Source organism: Polyodon spathula, chromosome 18 (assembly GCF_017654505.1).
Source record: "Polyodon spathula isolate WHYD16114869_AA chromosome 18, ASM1765450v1, whole genome shotgun sequence".
Classification (NCBI taxonomy): domain Eukaryota; kingdom Metazoa; phylum Chordata; class Actinopteri; order Acipenseriformes; family Polyodontidae; genus Polyodon; species Polyodon spathula.
Window position 1 is genome coordinate 2,878,026 of NC_054551.1, and position 19,201 is coordinate 2,897,226.

At 38.0% G+C, this 19,201-nt stretch overlaps 2 protein-coding genes across 3 annotated transcripts in view; both read left to right on the plus strand.

The window, feature by feature from the left end:
- The window catches only part of LOC121294118 (caspase recruitment domain-containing protein 11-like), a 29,551-nt gene extending 20,712 nt beyond the window's left edge, over positions 1-8,839 (plus strand). Inside the window, exons 14-24 of one of the 2 annotated variants that reach the window (XM_041217697.1) lie at positions 327-462; positions 1,755-1,956; positions 2,163-2,289; positions 2,588-2,828; positions 3,783-3,879; positions 4,099-4,194; positions 4,895-5,009; positions 5,376-5,561; positions 6,200-6,324; positions 7,086-7,201; positions 7,614-8,839. In XM_041217697.1, the coding sequence (XP_041073631.1) occupies positions 327-462; positions 1,755-1,956; positions 2,163-2,289; positions 2,588-2,828; positions 3,783-3,879; positions 4,099-4,194; positions 4,895-5,009; positions 5,376-5,561; positions 6,200-6,324; positions 7,086-7,201; positions 7,614-7,818 (1,646 nt within the window). In that variant the 3' untranslated portion in view covers positions 7,819-8,839. Of the gene's footprint in view, positions 1-326; positions 463-1,754; positions 1,957-2,162; positions 2,290-2,587; positions 2,829-3,782; positions 3,880-4,098; positions 4,195-4,894; positions 5,010-5,375; positions 5,562-6,199; positions 6,325-7,041; positions 7,202-7,613 lie in introns of those variants that run through there. The other variant, XM_041217698.1, reaches the window with a different exon arrangement.
- A 6,070-nt stretch (positions 8,840-14,909) lies between these two features.
- The window catches only part of LOC121331272 (guanine nucleotide-binding protein subunit alpha-12-like), a 30,188-nt gene continuing 25,896 nt past the window's right edge, over positions 14,910-19,201 (plus strand). The window contains exon 1 of the mRNA XM_041278550.1: positions 14,910-15,404. Within this exon, the coding sequence (XP_041134484.1) occupies positions 15,087-15,404 (318 nt within the window). The 5' untranslated portion in view covers positions 14,910-15,086. The remainder of the gene's footprint in view (positions 15,405-19,201) is intronic.

A 19,201-nucleotide genomic window follows, 5' to 3' on the forward strand; every position in this document is an offset into this window, starting at 1 on the left:
CACCCAGACACAGAATTCAGCCCCTTTGTCCCATCTAGACAACCTGTTGGGATTCTCTAAAGAAACAGACCTCTTAATTAATCTTTATTTTTATATAGCGCCTTTCATAGTGGACCACCATCACAAAGCGCTTTGAAGAGTCTTTCTACAGTCTTGAACTGAGTCCATGTGCTTGTTATGTGGTTATTTCTAACACCTGTGGTGGAATATGAAAAAAACAAAAACATGGGTACAATATTTTTAGATTCACTTCCAACCTTGATGTACCTATCCTAATCTTTTTAGTCTAGCAAATTGTGACTTAACTTTTTTTTTTGCTATTGTAGATGAAGATCCTGATAGATTCTACTTGGGACCCCCCTCTCTTCACTCCTCTTCTTCCTCCCATCAGTCTGAGGGACTGGACTCCTACGACATGGAGCAACAAGTCAGCAACATTTTCAGGAAGTTTTCACTTGAGAGGTATGATAAACATTGATAGTCTTTGCTTTTTTTTTTTTACATAACCATGGCAAATACAACAACAGCAAAGATTTGGGTTCTATTTCTATTTCACACCCGGAAAGCTTTTTAATAAAATTCAATACAAAATAAGCCAAGGTTATCTTCTCTCTGAACAAAATGACTGCGGGTTAGTTCTGCACTGATCTGGACCTCAATTCCTGAAGTTACGTATTTCAGGAAAACAAACACGCAGGCCCTAGATACCAGATAGCATATCGTTTGTGTTGCAAGAAATGCAACTTCTCGCCATCCTACATGCTCCAATATTCTTGGGTAATTGGCGGATTATTCAAATTCGTGGAACGTAATAAAGCACTGAACATCTGCTGATCGTGGTTTTATGCGGTCTGTTCCACTGTAAATGGATTTCTAACAGACACTAATGTGATGATAGAATGATGGCTTCCTTTCAGGGTGTAATGCGGTTGATTTGTCCAAATTGTTTGACAAGTGGTTTCTTCATAGAGGGTGTTCACATTGAGCTAAACCCAGGAGTAGTTTTAATAACCATTAATAATAAATGACAGGCAGCAGTTGATACCCTTTAACAGATATTATTCCACTGAGTTGCAATTTGCCACAGGGATATATTTTATCTCCCATATCACTTATGTTCCTTGTGAGTGATATTCTCATCATTCGCCTAGGCAGTGCGTTGCAGAATGATTTTTATAGATAGTACAACTGGTTCAATTCCATTAAGCTCATGATTAATAGTGTAACAACTGCCTGTATATTATTTGAGTCTGGGAGTTAATTCAATGACTGGATATTTGTACTGCCACTGCTAGGCTGGTAACATCTGCAAAGAATTTTAAATATCCTGGAATGTGGTTTGCGCCTACATTTGGATTACCATATTGACATCATTATATCCAAGAGAGATCTCAGAGATAGATATGACGCCTGCCTTTAAAGGGAGCAGTAAGAGGTCCGCGCCGCTGTTTCATCCTCTGTTCTTGGTTATACTCCCATGTGTCTACACTGTAAACTCAGCTGCATGATAAGCATTTTCCCATTTTTTCTAAATAGTCAACCGATTGCTGCTATACATTTACAAAGAACTGACCCAAAACTAGTAATAAGAAATCAATATTTAACAACACGTCTGCATTCAATTAGGGTCCGAAGCTGTTTAATAACTAAATTCAAAGGGTGGTTATGAGTGACAGTTGTATTTCAGTAGTATTCTCAGACCTGTATCACAATATGACTCAGCAGATTGGATTTCAATTTTCCTGTTCCTCCAGACCCTTCCGCCCCTCCGTGACCTCCTTAAGCCAAATCAGCAGCACTCTGAGGCCTGTGCAGGACGTCACGCTGCCTGGGGACAGCCTGCTGTCAGAGATCACGCTGGTGGGCGGGAACGACAGTGGGATTTTCATCTCCTCCGTTCAGCAGGGATCCAATGCAGAGATGGCGGGGCTCATAGAGGGACAACACCTCCTGCTGGTGAGAGCGATGCTGCAGTCCAGGCGACGCTCTTTGAACTACTGAACTGCACCGCTGTGTGACAAAATGCATTGGCTTAAAACTGATGCTAATGCTTGTTTGATAAAATTGATGCAAGCAGTGAATCTCCCAGCCTTTTCAGTCTATCCCTTATAAATAAAAAAATACCCCCAGAGTCCTTGACCTGTTTGATGTGTCCCATATAGCTTGAAGGCTGCATAAGGGGAGAGAATCAGAAGGTGCCCTTGGACACCTGCACTAGAGAGGAAGCACACTGGACACTGCAAAGGTGCAATGGGCCTGTTACACTGCACTTCAGACCCAACTGTGATGGTAAAGAGCAAAGCCTACAAATACCCATATATAACACGTGTACAGTACCTCATTGTTAATAGGGGCTTTTTAAATGGTCAAAAGAAAACTCAAACAGATGTGTAGCCGCATTGTGTATGAATTTAAAGCTATTCAAATGCCCTAATGTTTTGACCTCTGGGATGACTTGGCTAATGAGATGTTACGCTACGTGTGGAATGCCCCTTCTTGTTAACAAATTCAATAACAGCGTAAATATATTTCACAATGTTCTGAAGTCAAGCTTAATCTTCTCATTCTACCGTTTTCCCCTCATCAGGTTACAAAAAACTGCGGAAGGAATTAGATGATGGTTCGGTCACATCTGGGGACTCCTTCTACGTGCGCTTGAATTTGAATATCTCGGGGCAAGCGGACAGCTGCTCTCTGAGTGTGAAGTGCGACGAGATCGTGCATGTCCTGGACACCATGTACCAGGGGAAGAACGAGTGGCTGTGCGCCCGGGTCGATACCTGCAACGACAAAGACATGGAAAAGGGAACGCTACCCAGTTACAGCAGGTGCGCTTGGGGAGCTGTCGCTGCGTTTGCAGAGAATGATACAATGAAAAAGATGGTCATGCTTTTAGATCGTATTTCCTTTGTGATTTTTGTTATCGTTATTTATTTATTTATTTTTAACTGTACCATTTTGGTTTTACACTCAAACCTTTGGGTAGAGTTTGTCAAAAAAATACATTTTGATTGAGCAGTGCTATAGAACACGGATATAAGGCAAGTAATAAAGAGACAATGAATGATTTGATAGAATCCACCCCTTTAGAGGGTTTAGGATCACAACAGAGCAGACTCATTTTATTTTGATTATTTGTGAATTTTATGTAAATTTGTATTAAGTTGATTATAATCAGAGCAAGCAAGAATAGGCCGAGCAGGAGATGGAAATAGAGAGTTGTTGCTGACTAATCAAGCAGTAGTCGTTTGCATATCAGATGTGGCAGTGCTGGAAACCAACATGCAGTGAACCCAACAAGGACAAGTTTATCACGCGGGATTGGCATTCTTGAGTACCATATCTCTAGTTTTTGTGTGTGGTCTTGGAAATGTGGTAATTTGGGAAATGTTTAATCAAATCAAGAAGGAAAAGGTGACATTATTTATTAAACTAGAGCACTAAAGGAAAAACTTGAACCAAAGACATGGAACAGCAAACCCAGAAGCCGTGACGCTATTGGGATATTTGGAAACTCTTGGGAGGTGATAGGTTATCACGGTACACAAATGAAAATCTGTTCACTCCATTGAGTATAGTTACCCTTTGTGTAACTATACCATTGAATACCAAACTTAAAGCAAGCCTTGGCATGAACAGAGATGTGAAACTGGAGCCCCTGTCCAAAACTGTAACATTAAATATCCTTCATCCTTGAATATAGCATTGTGGTCTATCTAAAGGTTATGCAATACATTCTATATTCTTTATTGTGAGTTCTGACCCATTTCTGTTGCATTCAGGGCCCAACAGTTGCTTCTTGTGAAAATCCAGAGGTTGATGTACAGAGGCAGCAGAGATGAGACTGACAGTCAGTACAGTACACTCCGAGGACTCAAGGTGGGTGTTTATGACATTGTTTAACAGAGCTTCTTCCTGCCGTGTGACTGAATGGAATGTATAACATTGACATGGGACCAGTGAATACACTAGGCCGACTGGAGCTGGACTAGATATTGAACCTTGGAGCTAATAGAGTGCTGAACTGCAGACCTATTCTTATGAAAAGAAGAACAGTTTTCTGAATTACCTCTCTCTTTTTCTTTTGTTTTGTTCAAGAACACACTGCAGCCCGAGGAGACGCCCCCTCAGCCAGATCCGAAATCCAGCCCTCGTCTCTCCAGAGCTAGCCTGTTTCTTGGACAAATCTTACAGGTAAATGCACCAATGGGATCCATACATCCAGAGCAGAAACTCTTAGCTGCTGTGACCAATAATCTGTAATGCGTACTCAGTGCGTAATAAAACCTAAAATATATATGATGTGTATGTATACAGTCACAGACAAAAGTATTTATGCAGTTTAAAAAAACAGAAAGAAAGTGACTGCTAATAAAACAACAAATTATTACATTACATAAAATGAAAATTAACATGCAAAAACTAATTTCATACTTTGACAAAAGTATGTGGGCAATCAGCAGAAGATTTGACACAAGAACTGAGAGAAGATGGTCAAGCAATTTACGAGCGAACAGTTCAACAATACCTTAAAAGATCAATGTCCATGGGCGAAAACCAAGATGCAAACCTTTGTTAAAAACAATACACAAAAGAAAAAGATTGGAGTTTTCCTTTGAATACTTGAATGATGATTTCTTCAAACAAATTTCAACAGTTTAAAGTTGTGGTGGTAGTCAGTATATATATAGTATATATAATCTATAATATATTATATATATATATATATATATATATATATATATATATATAATTATATCTAGTAGATCTTTATGTCTCAGATTACGCGGGACTCTTTTGTCAATCTGGTTACAGAACACTTGTTGGGCCTCATGTTGCATGTACAAAAAATTCTTTAAACTGAATGGACAGCTAACAGTCTTCCATTTCTTAGTTCATCAGCAGGAATGAAAAGTACAAGAGGATGAACAGCAGTGAGCGTGTGCGCATCGTCAGTGCAGGCACCTCCACACCCACCCGGCACACATTGGAAGCTGTCAGACAAGATGGTAACTGCTGTGTACTTGCTGTAGTTACATTACAGAAGCAGAACTATTACTTGCAATACTGCAGAACTATGTACTGGTCTAGGAATACTGTTTTCAGTGTAGGAAGACAATTTCATTTAGTTATCTGTGGGTTTCTATTTCTGTAAAGTTACTTTACGCCTGAATTAAATAAAATGTGTGCCGTCAGCATAGCTAGTTTACCAAAGCCAGGGTATAATGGCTGTGGCACTGCCGTGATTTGGGGTTATGGAGATGCCATTTCTGGTAAAAACGTAACTTGGGTAATGAAAGGGTAAAACATTTTAATTTAAATGCATGACTCTTCTGTGCATCGCTGTTAATCTGGTGGGTTTTCTTTCACTCCAGTGCTAGATTTAGATCCGGAGAACAACCTGAACAAGAGTCTGAACCTGATTCCCTACAGCCACGTCACAGCCAAACACTGCCAGCGCAAGCGGCCTGTGCTGTTCTGGCCCACCACGCTCGCTAAAACCATCGTCCACAAGCTGCTCAATGCAGGTGGAGCTATGGAGTTCAACATGTGCAAACCAGGTACAGAGGAGAAATGTGCTCCAGCTGTCTTTGATATGAAGGCTACATCATATCTGAGTTTCCATTTTGTGGTCGTTTTTGAATTACGTTCTGCAGTTCAGGGGCTAAGGGCTAGATTCTCAAAGCTCTTCGATAAAAATCATTTGCTCAGCTTTCCGTAAAGGAAACATGTCCAGTAAAGATACCAACATACAAATAAACTACTCATTTCATTTAGGTAAAATGTGTTAAATGATTTGAACAAAACACAGTAGCTTTGAGAATAAGGACCAACATAAAAAAGTAGAAAAGAAGGAATAAGATCAGAATATTATTTATGAAGGAATAAGATCAGAATATTATTTATGAAGGCTGTTTTAAAAACTGGACTCCTGGTTTGGAATCATTTCAACAAAAAGTTGTTGTTTTTTTTAGATGTTTAATCAAAGCATATTTCTATGAAGTTGGAATTTTTAGTGAATTACTAGATAGAATTGTGACCTTCATTTTTTCTTTGAAACTTTGGACACGGATACAATTATGATAATGCACGACATAATACAATGCCCTAACCCAGATTCATAACTAAGCTAGTATTCCCTGCAGATATAGGGGTGGACACATTATTAATAACCTGTTACTCTTTTATTCTCTTTTAGACATTTTGACAAAGGATGAGTTTCTGCAGAAACAAAAGATCGAGCCCATTATTTTCTCCCGGGAGAAGAATGCCAATACTTTCGAATGTATCACAACGGAAAATATTGAGGCCATCGCTGCAAAGGTAAAAACAGCCATTTCCAACTTGGCAGTTTATCATCATTCAGCAGAATTGCACTTGGGAGCTGTAACCCTCAATCACAACACCAGTTTACATTGTTTGTAAGTGTGCTTTTTTGTTGAAATGTGACACAACAGTTAGATAACTAATGAATAAACATATACAGGGGCTATTCAAGCGCTGGCAGATCTAATCACCACCTGCCTTCAAAACACTAAAACCTTCGCTGGCATTTTACATATTTTTATAGAACAGAAATGCATTGAAGAGACTCACAGGTTGGTAGGTTTCTCATATCCTTGGTGCACAAATTCCAATTATCACAGTAGTGGTATTCAGATTTAATTGAATAGACCACATAAAACTCTAAGAGGAAAGTGAGCAATACTGTTTCAATTCTGTGTTGTGAATGAGCACCCCCCCCTCTTTTGAGTCCTGTTTCACTTTCTAGTGACTTTAACTATGAAAACTGTGCAATATGTTGTTTGCCTACCCGTATTTCTTTAACATGATCATTTAAACTAAAAGGGTTTGATTCTCAAAGCTGTTATTTCCTGAAGAAATTACCAGTTACAGTTCTGAAAGGAATACGAAGCTAGACTATTTACAAGCCATCACATTTCTGAAAAAAAAAAAAAACACAACAAAAAACACACATTTATCTAATGCCAATTTGGAGTAATTACTTTGAGAATGTAGCCCAATGTGTGTTTTTTTCAGAAGAGAGGTTTTCCACTGCAGATACTTTTCATTCCCTTTTGCAGAACAAGCATTGCTTGTTGGAAGCTGGATTGAGCTGCACCAAAGATTTGATCAGAAGAGAAATGTATCCTATTATTATCTTCATCAGGGTCTCTGAAAAAAACATCAAGAAATTCAGGTAACATTTGGGGAAACAAAGGCTTTGATGAACTAAGTAATACAGATAATTACACAAGAACACTTTCAATGCATTACGATTCACATAATGAAGCAGCAGTACGAGGACTTTATTGTAAAAAACATTCTCTATCAGTTGAAGCACAAGCCTCTGAACTCACATCAATCTGGAACAACTTTGCATAGCTTGGGGGGGAAAAAAGAGATAAAAGAAGCAATTTTTGAGTTTGATCAAAGATCTTTGAGAGGATCGAAAAAAGGAATAATGAAACATGTAAAAAATAAATAAAAGCTGAGGCATTAATTAAAGGTCACAGTGAATTCACACTGTAGGTTTGATTTGGATACATCCCACACAATCTTAATGCAGATCAAAAATCGAAAAAAACACAGCTGTTTTCCATCTTTCTCAGGAAGTTGCCACTCAAGATGGACTCAGAAGATGAGTTTCTGAAAAGCTGTCGAGCAAAGGAGAAAGAGCTAGAGGCCGTGCCCTGTCTCTATTTCACAGTGGAGGCCGATGCTTGGAGTGGGATTGAGGACCTCTTGAAGGTCATCAAGGAGAAAATCCTAGAAGAGCAGAAGAAGACTGTCTGGATTGAGCAGGACCAGCTCTAGTTACAACTTGGTGCTGCCAACAGGATACATTTAGATGAGGGCTATGCTGACAGGTTCCCTTTAGTGGCAATGCGTTATTTCAAAGTAGGAACCCAGACAGCGTTGTTCACAATTTGATGGGAACCCACCATGGTTCTACAGTTATGATCTGGTGTTGATTTTTAATGTTAATAACATGTTTATCAGCAGCCACAAGAAGCACAGTGCAGAATACTAAAGGGTTTCTTCACACTCTGTGTCTCACTGTCTCACAGGTGAACTAGGTGACATACAAGGATGGTGGGAAGTTTCATGCAGTAGAACCGATGATGACACTGTTAGGTACGCACCTGGTTCTTGTTGGTTGTTGAAGAAATCCATTAAAGGGGAGCAGGTCATGACCATCTCTTGCAATTATGATGACACTGGCTGTGGAAGGCTAAAGATAGCGGAATACATGACTACATTTTATATTTTATTTTGGTGTATTAAAATGACTGCAATCTGGTCAAAACGCAAAATGCCAAGCATTACTCTAGCAAGACAAATAATATTATGGAGAGATGTCTTCAGGAATGTGAAAACATTCCTAAACTGTACTGTTAAAGGAAAGCTGGGCTACTGCATGCAGCACAGCTTGACCTGTCACTGTTAACAACGGGAATGCTGAAGCACCAAGGCAAAAGCATGTCAGATTCTTACTGCCACAATGCAGCTATCCCAGGACTTTTACAAAAACACTCAAGGACTGCACTGTAATCTGTGTCTTCTGTAACTATTGCTGCTTGTAGTGATCCTTAGATTCAGTGTGATGGGTTACTAGAAGTGTTGTTAAGGTACACTCAATAAAGGTTGAAAGATAAAGCTTTTTAGATCACCCTTATTGGTAGCCCTTATAAGTGAGTCTGTGTGGTCCAGTGGTTAAAGATCCGGGCTTTTACCCAGTAAGTCCCTGGTTCAAAGCCGAGCTAACTCATTGTGTGACCCTGAGCAAGTCACTTAACCTCCTTGTGCTCTGTCTTTCAGGTGAGATGTTGTTGTAAGTGACTCTGCAGCCGATGCATAGTTCACACACCCTAGTCTTGTATCTTGTGTTCCACTATGAAAGGCGCTATATAAAAATAAAGATTATTATAAAAGTTGACTACAGTTAAAGCATAGGAAGGTGTAATAAATCATAGGCATTTGTGACGGAAAGATGAGTTCTGGTGATGAATCTTCCTCCCGACCTGTGAGGGCGCTAAAGAACGAGAGGAGAAGTATCTGGAAGGGCTGGCCTGACAGTTCGTTTCCGGGTCAGGGAAGTGGGTCAGCCTGGAAAGAAGCGCGACTCTATTGTAAGACCATATTGATTTGAAAGGTAAACGAGAGGCAGCTGCAAGTAATAAGGCAGCTGCAAACGTTTACCTAGATATCATGCGGGATTACATATAGGGGCCAGGGTAACGCTGATCTTCTCCTTCGTTTGGGTTAAACAGTGGGAGAGAGAAGGATTGAGAGAGGAGCTCTCAGTGGAAAGGATTTATGCACAACCACACAAAGGTTCTTTTTGTCACTAATAGAGACAGTTAACGCACACCTCTGGAGCTGTCGAAAGAAAAGCACTATCCAGAGCACCACTGCACAAACCTGTGTACACCGAGCACCTGAATTAATCCGATATATTTTCAACATATATTCTACAGGCAAAGCAAAACCTATGGGCTCAATATACTGGTTATTCTTAGAAGATGCAAAGAAAGCAAGACATTATTTTAACTGTTTATCCCAAAGTTTGAATTGTTCAGACATATTCAAGAACACTGGTTTGGAAGCCTTGTTTCATGATACTAACAGTGTGTTGTTTGAATGTATCATGCTGATGCTATAAATGTGAGTTTGTGTGTTGTAGAAAGGAAGTGAATGGAGCAGAGTTTAGACGTTCACTTTTATTTATTTTTTATATATAAAGACAGTGGGCTGTTTTTGTTAATAAGTTATGTAACAGTTCAACTAAATTTCAAAATAATTTTTCATTATTGTTCTAAATGCAAGTTCTCCAATGTTTTTTTTTTTTTGTTGTTGTTGTTTTTTTTTTTTTACCTCATTGGTAGAAACCAACTTCTGTGTTATTAAAAGCAGACCAGCATTGTTTTACAGTGTTGTAGAAAGGGGGCTTTTTGATTTTATACCAGGAGAAAAGGCTGGTCCTTTTAGCAAATTCAGCCTACAATTCACAGATTGTACTTTGTTACACGCACTGTAAATTTTTATTATCTTTTGAGTATTTTTATAAACACACACACACATATAAAAAGAATACATTGTATTGCCTTATTTTTCAATTAAGGAGATCTTTTTTATTCCAAATGTCGTGTCCATTGAATATGCTAAGAAATATCAATGAATGCTTCCCATTCTGTGAACATGTGGCATTTTATAGCAGCATAAATGTGTCCAAACATGACAATTCATATATGCTCATATAAGGTTTAACTATGAAAATGGTGGATTACTGTGTAAGGCTATGTTATAAATACAGTACAGACTAATTGGGATGTATGCAATCTAGTAAACTGATTTTCTGAAAAATCAAGCTCTGAAAACACCAAGATTGAAAAATGTACTGCAACATCCTACCCTTTATGGGTTTCCATATAAAAACATGGTGAACCATGCTACCATTGTAAAACCGTAGAACAGCGTGGCAAAGTTACAGTACAAATGAAAACTTTTTTATAAGGGGAGTTTGCCTGTTTTAAAAGGCAATAAACCATTATTGCCATCTCCACCTCACCAAAACAAATGGAAGAATACATAGGAGGGAAACCACTAAGAGATTAACCTTTTAACTCATGCAGTTTAGTGTGTGAGACTGAAAACAAAAGACACTTTTGAAGCACTTTTGTTAAATCAATGTGATTTCTCCTTTCCTGTTTTTTTTTTTTTTTTTTTTTTTTTTTTTTTTTTTTTTTTTTACAACTTTTTGTTGTTAACATGAATGAAATCTGAGTCTTTCCACCCACCAGCCCTCCTACTCTTGCACAAGCAAACTCCTACCCACCCAATGGTAGTCTCAATACCTATAGTGGTATTTGAGGTAGCTGAATTACTGTCATTGTAAAAAAAAACCTGGATCATGTGTGTCATCATCATCAAAACAGCGGAAAAAATCAGTTATCAAAAATAATGAACATGCATGACAAAAATATGAAACGGTGTGCAAAGTGCAAAGTTGCAATAAACAATCTTGAATGCCACTGAGGTGACGTTTCAATTTCATTTGAAACAACAGTTTTAGTAAACACACAAGACAGTAGAAAACAAAGACGAAGCAATACATAAATACTTGAATCCCATTCTGCTTAGAAAGGCAAAATCCTGTAAGTTAATACCCTTAGGTGGTAGTTGTAGATGTCTCTTCTGAAATTGTAGGCTAGGCTAGCCTTTCTTTTAAAAAAAATGTGATAAAGTGGATAATTCAGACCAGTAATCTACAGATTCACGCAGTCCCTTACTGTATTATTATTATTGTTATTATTATTATTATTATTATTTTACATTTAGACGCAGCCACAAACACTCGTGCTTGTTGCACGGAATGATATGACAGCCGAAATATACATTTTACACATTCAAAAGTGGGTCGGCGCTGGAACAATTTTTTAAGTGGGGTGTTCTAAAAGCCATTGAACAAAATTGTAACCCCTGTGTATGATAGAAGCCATGATGCCGCATCCCCAGCACCTCCAGTTTCAGCGCAGCTGAAGTGGGTTTACACATTTAAAAATTAAAACTGTTTTAACTATTAAGAGATTCCTTAAAGTACCGGATCACACCATTCCTTTCAAAAATGTTGAGAGCTCCCCCGGAACCAAACCAAAAGCAACAGCAATGTCTTATCAAATGCTTCGTTCTGCTAAAGAGGAAGCGAGTGCAACAAACAAGACTCAAAGATTCATTGTCGGTGCGACACTTCAGAGTTGAGGGGGTAAACAGAGAGTCTAATAGACGACATATTCTGCAAAAGGAGAACAATTCTAAGCAGAAGCAGCAGGTTTTGCATTTTCTGAACGATTCCTTTTAACTGTTTGAAACTGTTACAGGAACCTTTTCAAGAACAATTGTAACGGCCGTCCTCGCATCTATGCCCACACACGGTTTTAAATGCCGTTTTAACTTTCGGGTCCTTACCATCCAAACTTCATCAAAAACATGTGCCTCTCATACCTATTTATAATAGTGGCAGAATAAACAACAGCCTGTTATTTTGTTTTCACAGAGCAGTGATGAGCGCATCCATTCACAAGGGGGTGTGAATTATACTTTCGCAAGTATATTGTTACTGTTTAATGTTCAGCTGAATACAAATATAAGTGCATCTGGAAAAAAAAAAAAAAAAAAAACCGAAAACACACACACTTTCACTTTACACAAGTCATCTCTGCACATCTGTGTGCATTTTTCATTTTATACATCTTGCCAAAAACTACAGAAATGAGATCCAAAGGCTTTAGCTTCTCTGCTGCATTCAAAGACCAGGTGGGATTGATAAAGTGGTCAGGTCCCAATGGGTTGTAGCAGATGGTTTGTCAATCTGCTTCCCAGCTCACTGCACATAATATCTATAAAGTCTTAGGGAATCAAAGCACCAGCTCAACACTAAATTAAGCCTTTTTAAAAAATAATTTGCAATGTGTATTTGACAGACATCAGGTTGTTTTTATATGGGTAACAGAATGATGGGCATAAAAATAATTATTTTAAACACATTAAGTATCTTATACGCTACAGTGCATTGGTTCACAGCAACACTTCCAACTATATAGTAGATAGGTTTATAATACCCATATACTGTGCAAATAGAGCAATATGGGTCTGAACTTTGTAAATTTAAGCTGTAGTAAGAAGAACCATTTTGAATGCATTTATTCATGTTTAATGGTTTTTGAAAAAGGTTAAAAGTTTACTTTTAGTAATGTTATTTTGGTCATTATTGCGCCGTATTTTAATGCAATGAAATATTTCCCTAATTTGGTAGACAGTAATCATGTTCTGATCATTATTTTCACAAGAAGTTGCTGCAAATATGAAAAGGGATTAAATAGAGATAAACAGATAGCCAACAGGCTCTAGTATATATTTTTTCTCTTTACAAGGCATTTTCTTTAAAAAGATATATATATCTATAATATATCAATATATATATATATATATATATATATATATATATATATATATATATATATAATATATATATAAACTTTATAAAGTTATTTGAAATATAAATAAAAAATAAAAAATATTTGAAATAAAATATAAAATATATAAATATAGTTTATATATATAAACTATTAAGCAAAGTAAGAGAGCTAATCATTTTCCATTGAGAATTGCTGGTTTGTTTCTTTTTTTAATCACAGTTTACAGTCCATGACGAAGAGAAGTACGTCAATGCAGTATTAAAGTCGTAGATGTTTTACCACAACACCACCACAAGTGAGATCTGAAGAAAAATAAGATCGTAGTGTTCTGGTGCCCCCTATTGTTTAAAAACGGTTGGTACATCGTGTAGTCAAGAGTAGTTTAAATAAAAAGAGTCTGTTGTCTGTTTGTGTTATTTGCTATTACAGAGTTGGTCTTTAATGAACATTTCTCATGGTGGACTTTATGGAAATGAAATATATACAGACTAGATATATTCTCAATATATTGCAATATATTTTATTTCCATAAGGGGAACCTGTCTGAAGCCGGACAAAAAAGCACGTTTGTTCTGCTTGGTTTTGCACGCAGCTAGTCGCACAGACTCCAATTAGCACCAATCTTGCACTATGAAGTGTTACTTAGGTAAAGTAGCTCCAGGCGAGTGCTAATCGTGACCAGTGAAACCAGCCGATGAAGTACAACTCCGCAGTGTCTATTGTTACATTCTTCCGTAGTGACAAAAAGCCACGACCTTCTCGGCTCCCTGTAATCTAAACGGACGTGTTCGTGCCTAATAACGTCCAGTCCAGCTACAGGAGGTGTTTAAGTACTGCTGAAGCACAATATGAAACAGATTTGATATAGCGATAACATATATAGAGAACCCGTCAAAAGCTGTTCTTGTCAACAATCTTAATAAGGATTTGTGTATGTGTGTGTGCGTGTGTACACTGAACCACTACACCTGCAATGCTTCATAGCGTATTTACATATATTGTAATAGAATTAGTTATTTTTCCTTGTAAGTAAAAAGACTTATGTAAAAAATTCAGAACAATATCAGATCATTGAACAGCAAACGGTATGTACTGCGCTACAGAACTACTCGTCTGTAGAGGGCAGTCTTCTCTATTACTGTATTTAAAAGCAGCCCAAGGATCGTACCAGGGCAACTGCGGTCTTGTATGACCTGATGACATAAACGTCGCTTTTGTATTGATGGGAGCAATCGATTACCATGAGCTGCTAGACAAACAGACTTAAACTGATATAGTCAATTGATAACACAGACTATATCGTTACAATCTCTCTCTCTCTCTCTCTCTCAATTAGATGTCGTTTAACTGACAGTAACTCCCCTGTAAGGATACACCGCTGGCTCCACTGAGTGGTTGACACGCCTCCTCCAACACCAATATGAATCCTTTCTTAAAGCCGGCTGCTCCGCTTCGTGGCTCCCCCTGGCGGTGTTGCATGGATGTGTGGATGGAGAGGTGGAGCTCGGATCACTCAGACACAGAGAGACAGACAGGAGACAGGAGACAGGAGACAGGAGACACTGCGAAACATCCCACCGGGTTCTGTGTTCGAAACCTTATTGAATTCGTCTCGCTGTAAGCCCGGCTGTAACGCGCTTTATGCCCGGGAGATTTTAAGTTCCTATCGCCCGTTTTATAACACCAGCGTCTATTCGTAGTAGATTGTTGTTTGTTAACTGTTTAAAGCTTTGGTTTCTGATGCTTGAAATCTTTTTTTTTCCCCCCGTGGATCTACAACAGCTGAAAAACTGCCGAATAAAACTGCGCTGACAGATTCAGAGTAAGGTCCTTGTATAGAGGATGCATGCAATCCCATAGCCACTATTGCATGACCCTAGCCTTTTTTTTTTTTTTTTTGCCTTGCTCGTTTTGAGTTAATATTATTCTATTTACAAATATTGCTCACGGAAGAGGTTAGCTGATTTCATTGAGGTCCAGGCGCTTCTTTGAAAAGACTGTTGTGATTTAAAACTATTTAAGCACTTTTTTTCCCCCCACCAGCAAATGCTAACGGATCGCTTACAAAGTGAAGACTAGTTTGTATTTTTTTGTTCTCGCCACACCATGTCTGGCGTGGTGCGCACCCTTAGCCGGTGCTTGATCCCAGCTGAAGCCAGCCGGGAGCGCAGCAACAGCAAAGAACGGAGCAGGGGTCGGGATGTGAACCTGGAGCGAGAGGCGAGACGCCGCAGTCGGGAAATCGATTTAATGCTTGCCCGGGAGAGACAATCCATTCGCCGCTTGGTTAAAATTCTTCTGCTTGGAGCCGGCGAAAGTGGCAAATCCACATTCTTAAAACAAATGAGGATTATCCATGGGAGGGAGTTTGACAAGAAAGCATTGCTTGAGTTTCGAGACACCATATTCGAAAATATAATTAAGGTAATAAGTTACTTGTGAAAGTAACCAGGAGGTGGGGGGTGAGCTAATTACCGAAGTACAGTAAGCCAACATCGCCTGGGTTAGTGGCGATTCTTGATTATTGGGGGATGCAGTTTCACCGCTATAGAACTATATATCAAATATATATATATATATAATATAATATATATATATATATATATATATATAATATATATATATATATATAGTAATCGTACCAGCAATTAGATTCTCTATTAAACATTTTGACCCATGTAAGTGAATGTTGAAGATGTATTACAGAACAAAACCCACAACAACTGGGAGAGCAATGCAGTCTCTTAATACTGATCCATGTCTGTTAGTAACGAGTGCTTGTCTCAGTGTGGATTGCTGCGGGGTAGAAGTAAAGACTTGGTTTGTTTTGATAACATTCCAGATAGGAACTGTATGATGGCAGAGTAACAGACTTAAACTGATATAGTCAATTGATAACACAGACTAAGTGAGCTGTCGAAGATCAGCATGCAGATAAATTCTAATTTTGAAAAACAATTAAAGTATTAATAAAAAAAAGTGTAGAAATTGAGAACAGTCAAATTTGGCATATATAAAACAGATGGTTAAGGAGGCATTTTGATTATGTAGATGAGATTAATCCAAGTTACAAGTTGCTGTTGTAGTTATTAAAACGTTAGTGGCTGGTTTCACAGCCCACGAGTATCGCTATTCTTGGACCAACTAATGTCATTTTATGCAAAGAAGCCCAAGACCTGCTAATCGGGGGTCTGTGAAACTAGAAATTGGATCATTTAAAAACCTAACGCTGACTAGGGGTGTGGCAAAAGCTGTGAAGAACAGAATGCTCACATCGCTTCCCAATGTTTATGATAAATAATATTATTCTCAACGTGTTTGTGCACAAACATGTCTAGATTGCTCCAGCTATAGCCATGACATGGGTATTAATTTATAATAACAGTCTGCATAGGAAACAAAAGAGGTGCCTGTCAAATTGCATCACAGCACCTGCGTGTTTTATATTTACATCGGTTATTTCCTTGTTAAACCCAATTTAAAACAAAGATGAAGGGAGCACCGGCCTTGTGTGGGTATGCAGCTTTCTGAGTTCCTCTGTGCAAAGGAGAAAAATGTTTTAGGAAGTCAAAATTGACATCTGCAAATCTTGGGGATAAAAATAAACCCATAATTACAGGATTTGGAGAAGAGATCAGCCCGATTTAGTCTTGTTGAGTCTGACTTATCAGTGTTTTTTTGCTTGACTAAAGTTTGCTTGAAATCCTAGACTTATTTTTCACACTAAAGTTTCTTTATCAAGCTGCGTCAGTAACTAGTGACATTCAAGAGTCTGTTGACATATGTCTGGTTTAGAAGCTGTTTCTCTAGAAAAGAAAGTTTCACTTATGCATATATGTAATTTCGTTCCTTTATGTAAAGAGCAGATCCTGTAAAAGTAATAATCTTCTTGTACATCTCGGCTTCCACTTTGGAAATCTCTCTTTTTTACTCTGCATTTAGAATTGTATGCACCAGTACAAGGCTAAAGTTGAAAGTTTGAATGATCTCTTTCAATAGGCTGCCATTCACCACACTGACAGCAGTGGCCCTATCATCAGAGGATAATGTATGGCTGCTGCACCTTGTAATAAGCTTGCAATTAAGTCACACAGTTATTTTATGTCACATTTATAGCTCTTTCTCTGTAGTTATCAGTAATGTTTGCTTTTTTATGAATGATATGGCTTGAAAATTAAATTAGGAATACAGCGCAGAGTTGCAAACGAAATGGTGTGGCAGCTTCTAGTGTTTTTTTGGCAGGCTTTGGCCCTTCACTCACAATTTTAATGAATTGCAAGCCTCACTAGGCTGTTGTCCCAAATTGTCGAACAGGGTATGAAATGTCTGAACCGAAACTGAAATATCGTTTGGTGTTTAAAACGCAGTCTTGTTGGTGTAGCCTTTGCCTTTTCTATATATACAAATCCATAACTTATTAATGGTTTAATATGCATGATTTTATGTATTTTAATGTGGTTATACTAATAGAGGAAATTATATATGCTCTAGGCATATCCGTTGAGAATAAGCAGTACTGTGTGTTATGTTGTGGGTTGTGTTTATGCAGTTCAGTTCCGCCTAGCTGAAGGATTCACAGAGGCCCTGCCTGTTGCATGTTTTTTTTTTTTTATTGTTATTTCAGTAGGATGGGTTCTCCATTGTAAACCTGAAGAGGCCCAAGGCCCTCTATTAGATGCAGGAAGATTTCTATAGTAACATGAGATTAATTTTCCTAGCACGCAAACATGTTTTGAAAAACTGAGCTTTTATTGAAGGCCCCCTTTTAAAATGATCCGGGGGGGGGACGGGGACGGGGGGGGACGGGACTGTCTTCACTCTTCTATTCACACATGCAGTTTGAAAGCATTCCATTCCTTAGTATGTAGGATGATAGTTTTAAGACTCCCATTGCACAGCAGTTTGAGCCACTCCAGCTTTTACTGTGAGTAGTATTACACACCCCACACCTTTTGTACAGGTAACTTGCAATGAAGGCTCTCAAGAAAACCTGGAATGACTTGGAATGGGACTTATTATTGCCTCTGTAAGCCAAATATAAATAGGCCATAGGGATATACTGTACACTATACCTTGACTTGCAATTATATTAAAAGTCAGTGTCTTTTCCTTCTGCTGGCATAATTGTCTGTGAAAAGACCCAAAATGCCTCAGCTGCTGGTGTACAGTTGAATTCTTTCAACTCCTTTCGACAGCCGTAAGAGGAAGGGAGTTTGTGTGTCCATCATTTAGTTGTGTTTCCCTTTTATTCTTTAAAAAAAATAAAAAATCCTTATTGATAATAAGATTTTCTTTGGAAGAGTTTGAAAAGAGATTTACTGTGTAAATATAGCTGTGCCTTCCATATTTCCTTGCATCTTTGCCCTGCGGTAAATGGTTTAAATGTAATGCATCTGCCCAGACAAGTGTCCTTTTTGCGTTCATATTTGTGAAACCCCCAAAATAACCCTTTTAAAAGCAGTATGAGTGAGCAAACCTGTGTAGTTTTGGTTGCCAGTCTAGTTGCATTTATCGCATGTTCTTTGCCGGCCTTTGCTTCACTGGCACCAAGACAGTGATCACATGACCGGCCTGTTTCTGCCTAACAAACCTTCTGGAGCTAAAGTCATTGTTCATAGTCATTGAGGCAGATAAAGGTAAACCCTAGATGAAACACAAAGAGGATTTTGGGCTTGGGCTGTGGCTTAGGAGACATATCTTTCAAAGCATAAAGATAGTAAATATTTAATGAAATAATTTAGGGGGAAAGTGTTTTGGTGTAGGAATGGAGATGAAAATTTAATCAAGGTGTTGTAAAAAAGTTCAAGAGAGATGGTTCTTCTATACAGTAATAAAACAGATGTACAAAGATATATATATATATATATATATATATATATATATATATATATATATATATATATATATATATATATATATATATATGTAGTATATTTTGAATGTTTGTCATACATAAATTAACTGAATTGAACTGTATTCACAAAATTATAGGTGCATGGTTTATAATAAAATGTATATTTACTGAAATTTCACAAAACCAAATGGTGCTTTACAATGCAAGCATTTTGCTAGATGATGTAGTATTGGCCCTTTCAATAGATTTAGTTATTTACTGTTCTGTCATGTTTACTTTGAGAGAACTATTTAATTTTTTTTTTTCTTGGGAAGCAAGTTTACACAGTCTTGCTTACAAGCAGTATCAGTTTGACTCCAAGGCTCCA